The sequence below is a fragment of the Augochlora pura genome, chromosome 6 (assembly GCF_028453695.1).
Source record: "Augochlora pura isolate Apur16 chromosome 6, APUR_v2.2.1, whole genome shotgun sequence".
In the NCBI taxonomy this organism is placed as follows: Eukaryota; Metazoa; Arthropoda; class Insecta; order Hymenoptera; family Halictidae; genus Augochlora; species Augochlora pura.
This window is the reverse complement of record NC_135777.1, coordinates 3,249,302-3,264,818: the sequence shown is the minus strand read 5'-3', so window position 1 is coordinate 3,264,818 and position 15,517 is coordinate 3,249,302. Positions and strand designations below refer to the sequence as shown.

Genomic DNA, 15,517 nt, shown 5'->3' with positions numbered 1-15,517 from the left:
TGCGGCTGGTTCGCTGACAACTCGTCGATTCGATTTTTCGATGTTCCTCCTTAATCGACCGCTTTTCAGCCCCCTCGGGAATCCGATAGTGTATTTCCGACCAAAGATTTCCCGTTTCAGAGAACGATCCCGCTTCGACGCTGCCGAAGTGTTGATTGCCGAAGGTAGAATCTCTCCGATTAAACGAAATATTCGAATGTTATTTTATATTGGGATAGCGAATGAATTTGTAGAGTTTTTGATATAGAACGACTGTGCATTAATACATTGCGCACGAGACATCTCGTCGTCATGTTGTTTCGAATTAATCGGTTACTAAAATATAGAAAAATATATATAAGAAAGAGATGTATAATTAATATATAGTAATATTTTAGAATACATTATGTAAATGTAATGCATATGCGAATTAAAAGAGTAGATATATGATTCATCGAGTTTCTGGAGCACCCAAAAATGTGCTGGCCCTGAAAGCGTATTGGGAGAGCATAGTGCCGTATGGAATGTGTTTAGCAAAGTGAATAAGCTATTCCAAAGACCTTTCTCTACAAAACTGTAATATTTGCTTTTTCGAACAGTTTAAGTTTTCATAATTTTTTAGGCTTAGAAATGGAATATTCAGGAGCCAAAAATCAGTGTTTTTCATGTCTGCTTCGCTTTTTATCGAGATCGTTATTCCGAAGGTTGTCCAATGCGAGGCGTGTCGTTGAGGTCAAAGTTGCCTTTCTTGAACTTTTCGAACCATTTCTATGCCGTAGGACCTGCCTATGACACCCTTTCTGTACGAGCTGCATCGGCTGCTTTTTGACCTCGATGAAAAGCGAAGAACAGCAGACGCTGGAAACGTTGATTTTTGCCTGCACTTCCGAGCCAAAAAATCGTGAAGGATGAAATTATACCAAACAGCGAATATAAAAGTTTCGCATAGCTGAGGAAGATCTTTCAAATGCTGTCTTACTTTGCTAATTGATGCGCAAGTCGTTGTAAAACAAAAGCTCTACGAATGTATTCGCCAGCACAGCATAAGCGGCAGACTCGTGCTTCGCGTATGATTTGCGGACAATGCATTTATTGTTCGGTACACTGGCGTCAATCAGAGAGAACAATGTGCGAAGTGAAGGTGAAACTTCTTTTGAAAAGAAGAAGAAGAAGAAGTTGGAGATATTTTCTTGAAAATATTCATGCAAGAGAAAATAATGAAATAAGGAGACGAAGAGGGTTATCGTATTATTAGGTCAAATTATAAATAACTCCCGACGAAGCTAGGTACAATCTATTGTTCGTATCTACCTACCATGCGTCACCTGGACAGACGACTTTCCACTTCGATTCAATGGATAATGATTCGAAATAAATCGAATAAAAAAGAAATACAAAGAAAATAAGTAAGCGAAAAGGAATGAGAATAAATGATAAAGAAGCGAAAGTTATTTATGCCTCGTCCGAGTCAAATAACAAAAATAAAGTAATACGAAAACACGCTGATCGTTGAGAATACACGCAGATAATTTAATCTGAATTGTATAAGAATCAAATGGATTTTATCCTAACTCTTATCGCCGACAATTCTTTACAATTTCCACCCATAAACATCGAAACTAAGCACAAGTGCCCCCCCCCCCCCCCCGGTCAACAAATAAAGTTGCTATCACTACCATTACAATGCTTTCGCGTCGAAATGTTTCCGAAACGGTCGACCTTTGTTGCGTCGAGCCCGAACACAATACATTCGGAAATCGCTTATAAGAAAACAAAAGCATTGTCTTCCTCGGTAAAAATGTGTCTAACGTCGGACGCGTGTAGGTTACCACGGCTCGAGGAGGATTCGCAGCGGAACGTGACAGAATCCCATCCGCGCGTACGTACGAACGAACGACAATGATCTTGACCTCGTACGAATAAACGCGTCGCCGTAGACCGAGGCCGCCTCTCCGCGTCGCGTTTCCGCGTAAGCGCGCGACCGCACGAGCGCGTTCGGTTACGCGGCTGCATTAATAAACATGAAAGCCGCAGACCCGCGAACAATCGCTCGTGGATCGCGTTCGTGGCTTTGTTGCCGGCGACGTGACGTTGACACCGTTGTCGTCGACGTCTTATTTTTCCAGCCGGAAAAACATGCTACTCCGACGAGCCCTTATCGAGACTTTTCTGAGATAGTCCTCGGATTGCTATACTATTCCTCGAATTACTGTCGTAGTCTTCGAATTACTGTCATAGTCTTCGAATTATTATCATAGTCTTCGAATTATTATCATAGTCTTCGAATTACTATCATAGTCTTCGAATTACTGTCGTAGTCTTCGAATTGCTATCATAGTCTTCGAATTATTATCATAGTCTTCGAATTACTATCATAGTCTTCGAATTATTATCATAGTCTTCGAATTATTATCATAGTCTTCAAATTACTGTCGTAGTCTTCGAATTGCTATCATAGTCTTCGAATTATTATCATAGTCCTCGAATTCATATCATAGTCTTCGTATTACTGTCATCGAATTACTCTCATAGTCCTCGAATTATTCTCATAGTCCTCGAATTATTCTCATAGTCCTTGAATTACTCCTATAGTCTTCGAATTACTCTCATTGTCCTTTAATTACTTTCCCACTCTTCGAACTACTCTGGTAGTTCTTGAATTACTCTGTAATTGTCCTCGAATTACTCGTATAGTCCTCGAATTACTCTTTAATTTTTCTCGAGTTACAACCATAGTCCTCGAATGAAACTACTTCCAGTTTTCGAACTACTGCCATAGTTTTCGAGTTGCTCTCACAGTCCTTTGTGGATATTTTATAATGGTGGTAAACGTTTCTACTTGTTGGCGCGGTATTAAACTCCGCTGTATAATTACGTATTTTCTGATTCATCGTATTGCCCTAACGATCTATGACAATCGCGTTAACGGCCGTTCACGTCGCCAAAGTGCTAATATTTACAAACGCGGTCGTAGGTCGATCGTGAACAACTGCCTTTGTCAGTGTAACAACGTACCAAGGCGTCAGAGTTTGTTTAGCCTCGCTCTATTGAAAGTGATTTTAGAAATTATAACCATTTACCATTTTTATTTAGGATTATAGTGATTACAGCTTTTTCGATCGCGATGTTTTCTTAGAAAGAAAGAAGGAAGAGAAAGGAACTTTATAATTATTGTGTATTTACGTCTAGTTTAATAAGAAAATAACATAAATAGTTATTACTGGTTTAATAAGAAAATAGGTAACAAGAAAATAGAATTTAAATTTGAGTCTTTATTTCCATGACAAAATGAAAACGAAGGTAGTGATAAACAAAGGTAGTGATAATTAATAAACAAAGGTAGTGATAATTGATTTAGTAACAATCAAAACTTCAACCAATAATCGACAACTTTCAGTGGCTGGTTTCTTTAAACGAAGAAAGATTATTGAACTCGTAAAACAATATTTTCGAAGCCATGAGAACTACGCTTTTTGCACAATGATAATAAGAAACTGACTCTTATACGCATGTTCACCTTCCAAAATATCATAGATGTCATTCGTGTGTACTAAACAATGTATTAGTAACACTGTCCCTTGTCAAGATCGACAAGAATTTGATAGAGATTCGTTTCTTTAACAGAAACTTTATTATTATCAACCGAAATACTATTAGCGTAGTGCACTACGACTTATTTCTCAGTTATATCGATCAGTATTTCTTCATCTTTAATCATTTCCATGGCACAACGTTCTCTTGTATGTCTTCATTTAATTTCGTTCTTAGACCTCGATATCAAGCTTTTCAATTTAAAAGAAATCATTTTCATACATAATTTACTAAATATGAATGATATTTATTTCTTCTAAATTGAAATTTCCTGCATAAAATTTCATATATAATCTACTAAGTATGGATGACGTTCATACGTAATTTCATACATAATCTACTAAGTACGTATAATACCGTCGTCACAAATCGTCGAAGCATTATTATAATACAAAGGATCAAATGAAGTAATTTGATGGCGAAATATAGAAACTCCACTGATATCATATAACTCTGTCTAAAAATTCCCATTTAATTAAACAAAGTACTTTAACTCCGTGAAATCTTTCACGCCCCTCGGCACAACCGTGAAAGCATTAATTAAAAATTCAGAAATAATAGACAAACATTGGCAATGACCGGTCTCCTTCTTTTTCTACTAGCGTACCAATATTCAATTTCTCCCTCGAACTTGTTTATTCGATAATTTCTCTGCCTCGGATTTCAAGAAAACAGACGACGTCGATCGCGATCTCGAGATATTACTTTACGGCGCCAGACGAAATTGGATTCCCCGGGAAGCGCAAAAAGTCGTGACCGCGATGCTCGTTAGCGCGCGAATAACATCAACGAATCGGCGAACAAAGGACGCCCTGTTAAGCAATCCGTCACCGACATTGGTGATAATCATCGAATTACCTGCGAAGCGCAATCGACTATAGTTTCGCGTGATTCCCCGCCGCGAGATCCGAGTACGCGGGTCGAGCTTCCCGCTGATTAGTCGTTTTCCGTTCCTCGTTCCGAGGAGAACGTCGCTTTTGCACATCTCGGTTACATCTTGGTGACTTAAACAAAACATTCAGCGAAAACGTTATTTCGTCGAATCGGTGACAAGGACTATGCCCGGCGATTTATTAATTTGATACGACTGATTCCGATCGGCGGCGTACGATTGCGTCTTAACACGTCCGTAATAGTAAACGGACCAATGAGCTACGGAAACAGACAGGTGATTTATTATTATATTATGTTTATATTATATATTATATGTATTACATCACATCGATGTTTTGATTAATAACGCTTTGTATGAGTGCTCCGAATAACTTTAATAATTGCAATAACTTTAACAGGAGTCTATATAGCATTTAAATAGTATCTTAACCCTTTGCACTTGACCGGTGACTCCGTAGCACTACTAAAACTAGTCTATCATATCTCAAGATAATAAGAAGACAGTTTAGATTCAAAAGTTTATTAAATAATAAAACTATCGCTATGATTCATAAAAATCAATTTCGTATGTATAAAAGTGCTTTTCGTTACATAAAATGGAAATACTACGAGGCAGGAAAATTATTTCCCAGTTAAAATGGTTTCGAGTGTAAAGAGTTAATAGTTATATTATTTAATAGTATTGTACACAGAATAATAATAGTAAATATATCATTCACGTTGATCAAATTAAAGTGCATAAGAATCTAAAAAAATAAACCCTATATACCACTGAATGCATGACAATGTGGCTAATCAATTTAAATGTAATAGCATTCGAGTCATTTCGCATTATAATGAAAACGAATGCTACATCATTCGCGATCGCGAACGTGTTAAGCGGTGTAAGCTATTCTCGGATTCCCATATGGTGGGTTAAAAGCCTGGCCTTTTAAATCCTCCTTGCGCGCATCGAGGACATGGCTGAGTCTACTAGACGGTGTATCGAAGTAGTTCACTTATCTTGATCGTGACGCAAGGGTTGGTAGGATCCTGCTTATCAATGTTCCGATTAACAATCTCGATGTTTCGATCGATAATCTCCATGTTCTGATCAACAATCTCGATGTTCCGATCGACAATCTCGATGTTCCGATATTCGAGTACATGGCGTTCTCTAAACAGCTCTGCAATCAGTGTACGAAACGACGATAATATTGCGCGTTGCATCAGGTGATAAGGAATCGATAAAACGTGTGTATCAACCCTCTTGCGATACCTCGGGTTGCGTTGAATGGGCTGTGGAAATTTTGAATGAATTTTTAAAATCGAAAATCTCCGATCGTATTCGATGCATCTAGATCGCGAAGTGTGCACGAGGCTTTAGTCGACGGACCAAGCCCATCTGGTTCATCGACCAGCGATGTTTCCAGTGTGTGTATCCTCGTGTCAGGCGGCACGGTGGCGGCTTAAGGCGCTAAAATAGAGACCGGTGGACCGAACGGCGGTGCAGCGTAGACCGTGCTGGCAGAAACGCTGCGCATTTAGTCTTTAACTGGAGGGATCCGCGAGCAGAACGGTCGGTTGAATCCGCGTCGGCGGACGCAGTGCCAGCTTAGACCGGACCGGGTCGTTTCGAGTTCGAGGATGTGAACGTCGGAGGATGCAACAAGTGCGTCGCGAGGTTCTGCAGCCTGCCCGTGTCAGCGAGCCGAGTGCGGCCGGTCCAGCTGTTTGACAGTGCCGATCGGCGCGATAAATTGACGGCTCGCGGCGTAATTGTCTCGGGTTCCACGCCCACGGGACGATTCGTCGCGAGGACAGAATCAGCGGCAGCAGCAGCAGCGGCAGCAGCGCTGGGCCCGACGATGAAAGCGTTCCCCAGCGCGGAGTCCTCCTGCCAGTTGATTAAAGATCGGCCGATGCGGTCCCCGACGAGCCACGACTGCGATTCCCCGTGACGATTCGATCCGATTCCATTATCCGCCGATCGAGGACCCGCTCGCTGGCTCTGTAAGCGTTCTCGCGGTCGCGCTCGTCCGAACAGCTCGTTGTCTCCGTCTTCTTCTTCTTCTACTTGTTCTTCTTCTTCTTCTTCTTCTTCTTCCACTTCTCCTCCGAATATTTTCGCTGCTGTTTGTTTCTTGTCTCAAGCATTACCTTGCGCTTCGATGTTACAGTTGGATGCGTCGGGATCGAACCGACGCGTGTCAGAAAGAGCAACGGTGGTAGAGCGATTTGCGACCCGGCCAGCGGATTTGTAAGGGAGAGAGAAGGTTTTCCGGGACCGCGAAGGAATGGAAACCGAAAAGCCTCGGCCGGGTAGTCTCGTGGAAGACCCGCTCGTCCGGATGCTCGGTAAAAAGGTCCCCCGATTGTTCGGCCAATGTTTTATCGCTTGCGTTAAATACTGCGCGGACCAAATGCCGAAGAGAGTGTCCCTGGGTGGCCTTGGAGTTCTGGTCGCGGTGATGGTTTTCGTTCTACCGAGAACGATCACCCGCATTCTACTCTATCCGATTTTCAGATTAGTTTTCGGCAATCTGTACCCGGCCTACGCGTCCTACAAGGCGGTCAGAACGAAGAATGTCAAGGAATACGTGAGTATGCGACACCTTGCGCCGCCGACGTCTGGATTAGCGGAGGCTAACGCGGCCGCAGCTGTTTCCATTTCGTCTGATTACGGCTTTTTGGAGGAATTGTTGCCGGTGCTTCGGAACAGTTACGACGACGGTTGCGGTTCTCCAAACAGTTCTAGGGGAAACGGAAACGTCTCGTAACTGTTACAAGCTACAGTGACTTGCATTATACTCTTGAAGGATTTTTATCGTGGAAAATAATTTACCTAATTTGGTCTTTTTATTTTCTGTTCTTTTCATTTAATGAGGTTGCTTTTAGTATCCCTGAGGGATTTTGTAGTGTTCGACTGATTTTTATTTCCTGTGTAATTACAGTAGTCGTAATTTTAGAATATTCTTCTGTCATTTTAAGCAACAGCAAGATTTAGAAATAGCATTCCAGTAATCGTGTAGTATACTGGTTTCTTTATCGTTTAAATAAAGTTGTTTAGTCCAGTTCTAAGAGAGTTATTACGTTTTTAAAAATGTCCGAATATTAATGGGAGTCACTGTAAGTCGGTGTCAGAACTTTCGAATCCCTGATTCTTTTACTAAAAACGTGAATATTCGATTCTGAATTTGAAGAAGTTTAAAAGATTTCAAGTGTTCTGTGGAACGCGCGCGTCTGCAGTCTACAGGGTGTTCCAAAAATCGTTCACAGTCGAAAATGAACGTTTCCCGGGGTCTTTCTAAGCAACTTTTTCCCTTCGCAAAAATTTTCTCCGAGACGTCGTTAACGAGTTATTAACGAAAAAAATAAATCTCGTCTCTCATTGATCACAGTTTTTCTTTAATAACTCTGAAACAAAGTCGCGGATTGAATTTGCGCTAATGAAAAAGTTGTTTGGCCTCGGGAACTTCTCACTTTCCTATTGCGAGTGACTGTTGGGGCACCCTGTAGTGATAACAGCGCAACAACGAGCTACGAAAGCCACGATCATAATCGACGAGACCGGCTCCAGCACGTTCCGAGAACAAGCGAGCTCGAGTCAGCCTGTCGATAGCATCTTGGTCGAGGCAATTCCTTGTTGTCAACTCCGTTGTTCTCGGATCTATCCAATATTAACACTTTACCGACCTGCAACCTATAAATCGACCTTTTACCCCGACCGGTAGCCCGCGAATCGGATTTTTTAGTAATCAATAAGTTGTTGTCTATCATCGAGGTAAATTGTGTTGGATTGTACTACTCTAAGCTCCCATATTACTATATCGTATATTAAATATTATAATATTTATATTATAATACTTAAGGACATAATATATTAAATATATTCCTTTAAATATTATATATAATATTACGATACAAACACTATAATATTTAAAAGTAAAATCTTTAAAATGTGATGGAATAATATAGCAGCTTGCGGTGAGATACCTTTCGCGGTGAAATAAATAAAAATAAAACGAATAAAATAGATCAAAGGAATATTCTATGATAATGCTAATGCTACGAAAATATGAAAATATCAGCACATTTAATTACCCTATAATAACAGAAATATTTACGGTGGAATGACCGGTCGGTAAAGTGTTGAGCGAGTAAAAACGAAGGATCGATGCCCGGTGATAACAGTCGCATTAAAGGGTTCAGGCGAATTCTCCCATCTCGAGTGCGATTCAAAATCTCGCGAACACCGATTCGATGCGTGGATCATTTGTTTCGCTCGCCTCCGGCATTTATCCATTCCTTTCGCGGAGTAATATTTGTGTGTCGCGTGAAACCGAGATTAATTCGCGTTCTCCGTTGCAGAGACGGGAAACGGTGTCGTAATTGTGGCGCCGAGAGGTCTATTCGCCTGTACTCGACCGTCCCCCGGTCTCCTTTTCGACCATGAATATGTCCTTATTGGTTGCCCTCTCCGGTGCATTAGCTATGTTTAAGCGGCACGTTCTTTCGTTTCCAGGTCAAATGGATGATGTACTGGATCGTGTTCGCGCTGTTCACGTCCGCGGAAACCTTCACCGACGTCTTCTTTAGCTTCTGGTGAGACATTTATAGTCCGCACGCTTTATTGCTCGCGCCCGATCGGACGGATTCCGTCGGGAAACGCGCGAACGCCGCGTCCTTTCGAGTCGCATCGCCGATGGGAACGGGGCCGAGTAATTCGATAGAGAAAGAAATTACCATCGGCGATTTCATAGTCGGACGCGTATCGACCGTGCGATCGAATTGACAGGAAAGGGCGTGTCGTAGAGTCGAATGAAAATCGGTGGAGTGGCTCGACTAATTTCGAAACCTCTGCAATCCGCGTCGACTCGCGTCGATTCGCGTTGTTTCGGCTCGGTGTTTAGGCAACTTTTTCGGCAGTGACACGGTTGATGAAGGAGTTCGAAACGAAACAAGCGAAACAAAGAGGAGTCGCGAGTTAGCGCGGCGCTCGGTCACGGCCTCGTTTTTCGCCGGAAGCGGGGAAAATTTCGGGCGAGCCCCGGGGCCAATAAACCGACGTGAACCGGCGCTCCGTGATCACGCTGCGCGAGCACGCGCCGCGAGAGCACGCGGCTCGCCACCGGGAATTCCGAAAGTCTAATTTCGGCCGAGATGGATATTGGCTTACATGCACTTCTGAGGGCTCCACCGTGGCCCGTCTTGCTTGCCTTCCGTCTCTGTTTCTAGTGTTTGCTTCCCCGCTGTGCCAGATCTCTCCCTTCATACTCGGATTACAGCCGAAAAGGAGAGGCCCCGTGTATTTCTGGCCTCCCCATGTACCCTCTCGTTTTCCTCGCCCCCACCTTCCCGCTCCTCCTCGTCCACCCCGCGATTTTTCCCTTTGCTCCTGCTTCTTTTTCACTGTTCGATGACTCGCGGATGCGTCACGCCTGACCGGCGAGATCTCATCGAGGCCTCTCTGGTTCGGCGCAACGAGCACTTTGCGCTGCGCGGGCATTTGAGATCGGTACGATCTTGATACCGACTCTGCGGTAACAAAATTTTACCGGAATTAACGCGCCTTTCCCATTCGTAAACATAGTACTGGCGCATATTACTAAACATTTTTATTGAAAGTAAAAATTACCTTAGATAATTGCAATAAGAAGCAGTGAAGTAGAATCTCCTTCGTTTCGGTAATAATGTAAGCAAGTTAAAAGTGATACGTAAACAATATCAAGTTGTTTTAATATATTCTATATTTTATATTTTTATTATCCATTTCTCCCATATGCGCACAAAATCTGCGGTCTATATATTGCCTAAGCTGGTAATTACTCCGACTTCAACACGATAGCAATTGCGTTCTGACGTAACATCTGTAGTAGCGGGATAATAGCGGTTCTAAATGTGGAAACAGCTGGGAAATTATAACGGAGTCGTGAAACCGAAGGAATTACCGACGAATACCGATGTACGTATCCGACATTTTTATAGGACAGTGCGACAACGTGCCGGTATTTCCGTGTTTTCATTTTTCGATTCTCGTTCCGAAGATATCATCGAAATACACGCGCGTTGTAGATTTTGGTACAGGTGCCTGTATCGCGGTCTGTTCCAACGTAGCAGCTCGCGAAAACTGTTGCGACTTTTGGGACAGACTGTCCGTGGCTCGACATAGTAATAGAGCCTCCCAGAGGAGAGCCAATACAGATTGCATTTTCGCTGTGTCCGATCTAGGTTCCCCTTTTACTATGAAATTAAGACTATCCTGGTGATCTGGCTGCTGAGCCCGGCCACCAAAGGTTCCAGCATCCTCTATCGCCGCTTCGTTCACCCGGCTTTGATCCGCCGCGAAGCTGAGATCGACGAGACCCTGCAGCGCGTTACGGAACAGGGTTACAGCGCTGTCCTGAACCTGGGCTCGAAGGGTGTCAACTATGCCACCACGGTGCTCATGCAGACTGCTATTAAGGTAAGTCGGCCACCTGGGCCCCGATCGATTCGATCCACGCTGTAACGGTGGACGACGGTCGTATTCGTGCCTGGACCAGGCTGTCTCGAACGAGACACTAATCTGAGTACGATGGGATCTATACCGAGGTGTGTGATTATGGCAACAATCCCGGTTTTGAATATTTCGGACTTTTTAGTGGTAACGTATAATGATATATATGTTGATGTATATGATGATATAGAAGATGACATACATGATAATATATGCGATAACATACATAAGGTGAAAGCTTGTGATACATAATGAACATCAGACAAATTTTATTGTAATTTTCTGTCGATACAAAGAACCATTTAAACTGACTTTTTATTGTTGCCAATTATAGCACCATACCATTAAAGATACAATTATATGCGTTAATAATTTGTAGATCCACTTATTTCTGTTTTGACTTGAAAAATGGGATTTGACATACTCTCGATGGGTTTCGTGTCACATATAGCACGATTAACACCTATTTAAATATATTTAGATAATTTGAAAATTATTTTAAAACCTAATGAAACAATGGTGTGTTAGAATCGTCTCTCGAGTATAAAGGGTTGAACTGATGGTGCTACGATAATACAACTGAAAATCAGAACTGTTTTTTACATTTTTTTTCTATATTCCATTTAGTAGTCCGAGAAACTCAAAAACGGGAATGATGCTCATAGTTATGCTGCTCGGTGTGCAATGTGTCTTCGGACACGGTTTCGGCTCGAGACGAGCGGCATCCACCGCTCGGTACCCTAACTCGCTTCAACAGCCACGCTTAAGAGAGCCTGCAGCTAATCTTCGCTGTTTTTCTCGGTTTTATGTTTTCGTTGTCCCGCACGCCTATCCTGCACGCCGCACCGCCTCTAATCAAACAAACTACCACGAACGCCGATCACCGTCTCATCATCACACAACATCGTCCAACAAACTGACAAACCATCAATCGAACACCCCCCCAAACCCCCTTAACAAAAGCATCGTCGTAACATCGTTGTCTCTGCGCGTGTAAACATTTTTGTGCCTGTGTTTGGCATGGTGCCCGACCAATCTACCATCTGCGATCGCAATCAACAAAACAAATTGTTGTTCAAATCTTTATATCCGACCAACCACCACCACGACCACCACCAACTACAACAACAATAAATATTCATCCGTGTCACGACGCGGGTCAGCTGATCGAAAAGGCAGACCCGAATTATGTACTCCCTGGCAGCCAATCAGACTCGGCGATTTCTAGCTTAGCCAAGTATCCGTCAACGACGACTCCCACGACGGAGCTGGAAACGGACGGGACGATCGCGACGATCGCGACGATGCCGACGGGACCGTCCTTGGGACAACTTCGCCTCAGCGCTAGCTACGAGGACTTCGACCCCGCGGAGGAGGCGACGATGCTGGTGGAGAAGTCGCAGGAGACGTCCGTCAGCGACGACGAGGAGTACTTCAAGGTGCCGTCGAAGAAGTCCCGGGGCCGCGTCGCGAAGAAGACTGCCAGAGGAGCTGCCAGGAGACTCAGATCGAGGAGCCGTATGAACACCGTCGACCTCGCCAAGTACAGCGACGACGAGCCCGACGCATTTAGGGACGCTCCCCTCGTCGGCGAGCAACGCGCTTGATCCTCGGCAGAGTTTGTCAGGTGCGCGCCCCTTGATGCGGACACCGAGCCGAATCGACGCCAGTCAACGCGGATTACAGAGGTTTCGAAATTGGTCAAGCCACTCCAACGATTTTCATTTGGCTCCATGACACGCCCTTTTCTGTCAATTTCATCGCGCTGGTAATCGCTGATGGTAATTTCTTTTTCAATCGAATTACTCGGCTCCTTTTCCGGGCGGAATCCGTTTGATGAGGCACGAGCAATAAAGCGTGCCGACTATAAATGTCTCACCAGAAGCTAAAGAAGACGTCGGTGGAGGTGTACGCGGACGTGACCAGCACGATCCAATACGTCATCCATTCGACCTGGATACGAAAGAACGTGCCGCTTAAGCATAGCTAATGCACCGGAGAGCGCAACCAATAAGGATATATTCATGGTCGAAAAGGAGACCGGGACGGTCGAGTACAGGCGAATAGTTCTCTCGGCGCTACAATTACGACACTGTTTCCCGTCTCTGCAACAAAGAACGCGAATTAATCTCGGTTTCACGCGACACACAAATATTACTTCGCGAAAGGAATGGATAAATGTTGGAGGCGAGCGAAACAAATGATCCACGCATCGAATCGATGCTCGCGGGATTTTTAATCGCACTCGAGACGGGAGAATTCGCCTAAACCCTTTAATGCAGCTGTTGTGGTGGAGTGGCTTGACTAGTTTCGAAACCTTTGTAATCCGCGTTGACTCGCGTCGACTCGGTTCGGTGTTTAGGCAGCTTCTTCGACAGTGACACGGTCGACGAAGGAGTTTGTAACGAAACAAGCGAAGCAAAGAGGAGTCGCTAGTTAACGTGGTGCTCGGTCACGGCCCCGTTTTTCGCCGGAATCGAGGAAAATTTCGGGCGAGCCCCGGGGCCAATAAACCGACGTGAACCGGCGCTCCGAGATCACGCTGCGCGTGTACGCGTCGCGAGAGCACGCGGCTCGCCACCGGGAATTCCGAAAGTCTAATTTCGGCCGAGATGGATATTGGCTTACATGCACTTCTGAGGGCTCCACCGACCCCTTGGAAAATCGTTGCAGCCTGTCTCTCTGCTCGGCCGGTAACTCGCCGATCCGCGAAGCCAGCGTGACCTCGGACGATGTATCAAGCGAGGATCGAGGCCTTCGCGTCCTCCGAAATTTCTTGTTATCATCGAATTTTACGTGTTACCATTTTATCGACTCCGTTTAAATTATAACTTTCAGCCGACCCAGTTCGCCGCCGAAACCCTCTTTCCAAAGGATCGTATGGGGTTATTAGCAGGGAGTCCTGAGACAGTGATACTCGGCGCGCGAGCTGGGCCGGCCTTAGCCGAACGTTTTCGAGCTGTGTGTTTGTCTGCGGTTGTTATGCTGTATCATGTAGGTTTTTTGATTCGGTTTAAGGTGTTCTCGCGCGACACGCCGCGCGGGTCCGTGATATATGAGCTCCGTGATTCGGTTGACTCGGTGCCTTGGGCGACCTGACGGTCGCCGCGTGATTTTCGGTGGTCGAATCTCTTGGAACGGTCGCCGTCAGCTCGCACCTTTCTCGAACGACGCACTCGCGTAGGTGCATACTATGTGATAGTTGCCGAGGGTGTGTGATACGCGTTGAACCTAACTTCTACGGATCGACGAGAATTTTGTATCGCGTTTTACAAAACCCTGTGTGTAACTCTCCGTTGAGGCGATTAAGATAAGACTAATGTTTTGTAATAAACGATCTTTAACTATGTTAGCCGGGATGGTTCGAGGGAGCGTTTTGTGAGTGACAGAGCCGAGCGACAGTGTGCAAGACTGATGAAATCGTCCGTTGATGTAAAAGTAATGCGGAAAGCAACATGCAAGTCTGGTTCTCGTTTATTTTGTTTTCTTTTTTCCACGACGTACACGTTCTACGATTCCTTTCGATTTTATTTGGAGTTTATTCGTCGACGGTTCTTCTCGTTACTGGTACGTCAACGACGGTCTCCGTGGATTCCCTGCGACCCCAGGGAGATCGAAGATCGGTGCGCACATTAGAGAGTAAGACTTTTTATACCCGATCCCAAAGATTTTACGCAACGATATATGGTATGTTTGATCGTTTCATTTTTTTTCACGAATAAACGCATTCAACTGATTGACAAAAGATTACAAGACTAAATTAAAAGAGTACTCTACACCGTCGACGTGTGCTACACCCTCTACCCGGCTGGGAAAGAGTCGCTCGCGGTGGTAACGTCTCGCTGAATGTCGCGACTTTTGCTCTACCGTGAATTGTCGCAGTACTTGTGCTACGCCACTGTAATCTACGGTTTCTCTCGCTTCGCCGTTGCTGAGGTTCGACGGAGTCATAATAGAATAACATAATTCGTTCAAATTTGTCGTTTTAATACTAAATTCTTTGTTTTGGACAAATATTTTTTCATAAAGAAAATAAGTTGTCATTTTAATTCGAAGAATCTGACCAACGTATTAAAAATATTTTTCTATACAAACAATTAGAAATGAAGAAGTTAAGTCATCCTTTTTATTCTAGAATTACAGTTTCGTTCTCCCTCTCCCCCTCTCTTTCTTTTACAAGATATCGCCAACTGTAAAGGCGAGCCGCGAGGCTCACAGAATCGTGTCTTGTCCACGCTTAAAGTACGCCTTCAATTCTACCCAGCGACATTCAACGAGACATTAACGTATTCCTCTCGCGGCCACACGAACGAGTCGGGCCAGTTGATCAACGAGAGAACCCGCTTCGCCTGGATCACGCGAGCACGCTTGCCGTTAACCCGTGCCAGAATGCAAGCTAGAAAAGAAACGCATCCGGATAGGCGACGGACTGAAAGCCCGGCCTAGATCGATCGCTAGAGACGCACGACGGTCCCGTAGATCTGGTCACGGCGAGATAACACATTAACACTTCACTATTTTTCCGAGTATTTTGGTAAGACGTTACCGTTCTTTTTTTTTCTCTCTTGATTTTTA

At 44.2% G+C, this 15,517-nt stretch overlaps 1 protein-coding gene across 1 annotated transcript in view; it reads left to right on the top strand.

The window, feature by feature from the left end:
- Window positions 1-15,517, top strand: part of LOC144470819 (uncharacterized) — a 40,260-nt gene that overhangs the window by 19,007 nt on the left and 5,736 nt on the right. Inside the window, exons 2-5 of the mRNA XM_078182360.1 lie at window positions 5,805-6,456; window positions 6,624-7,043; window positions 8,969-9,048; window positions 10,675-10,909. Of these exons, the coding sequence (XP_078038486.1) occupies window positions 6,741-7,043; window positions 8,969-9,048; window positions 10,675-10,909 (618 nt within the window). The 5' untranslated portion in view covers window positions 5,805-6,456; window positions 6,624-6,740. The remainder of the gene's footprint in view (window positions 1-5,804; window positions 6,457-6,623; window positions 7,044-8,968; window positions 9,049-10,674; window positions 10,910-15,517) is intronic.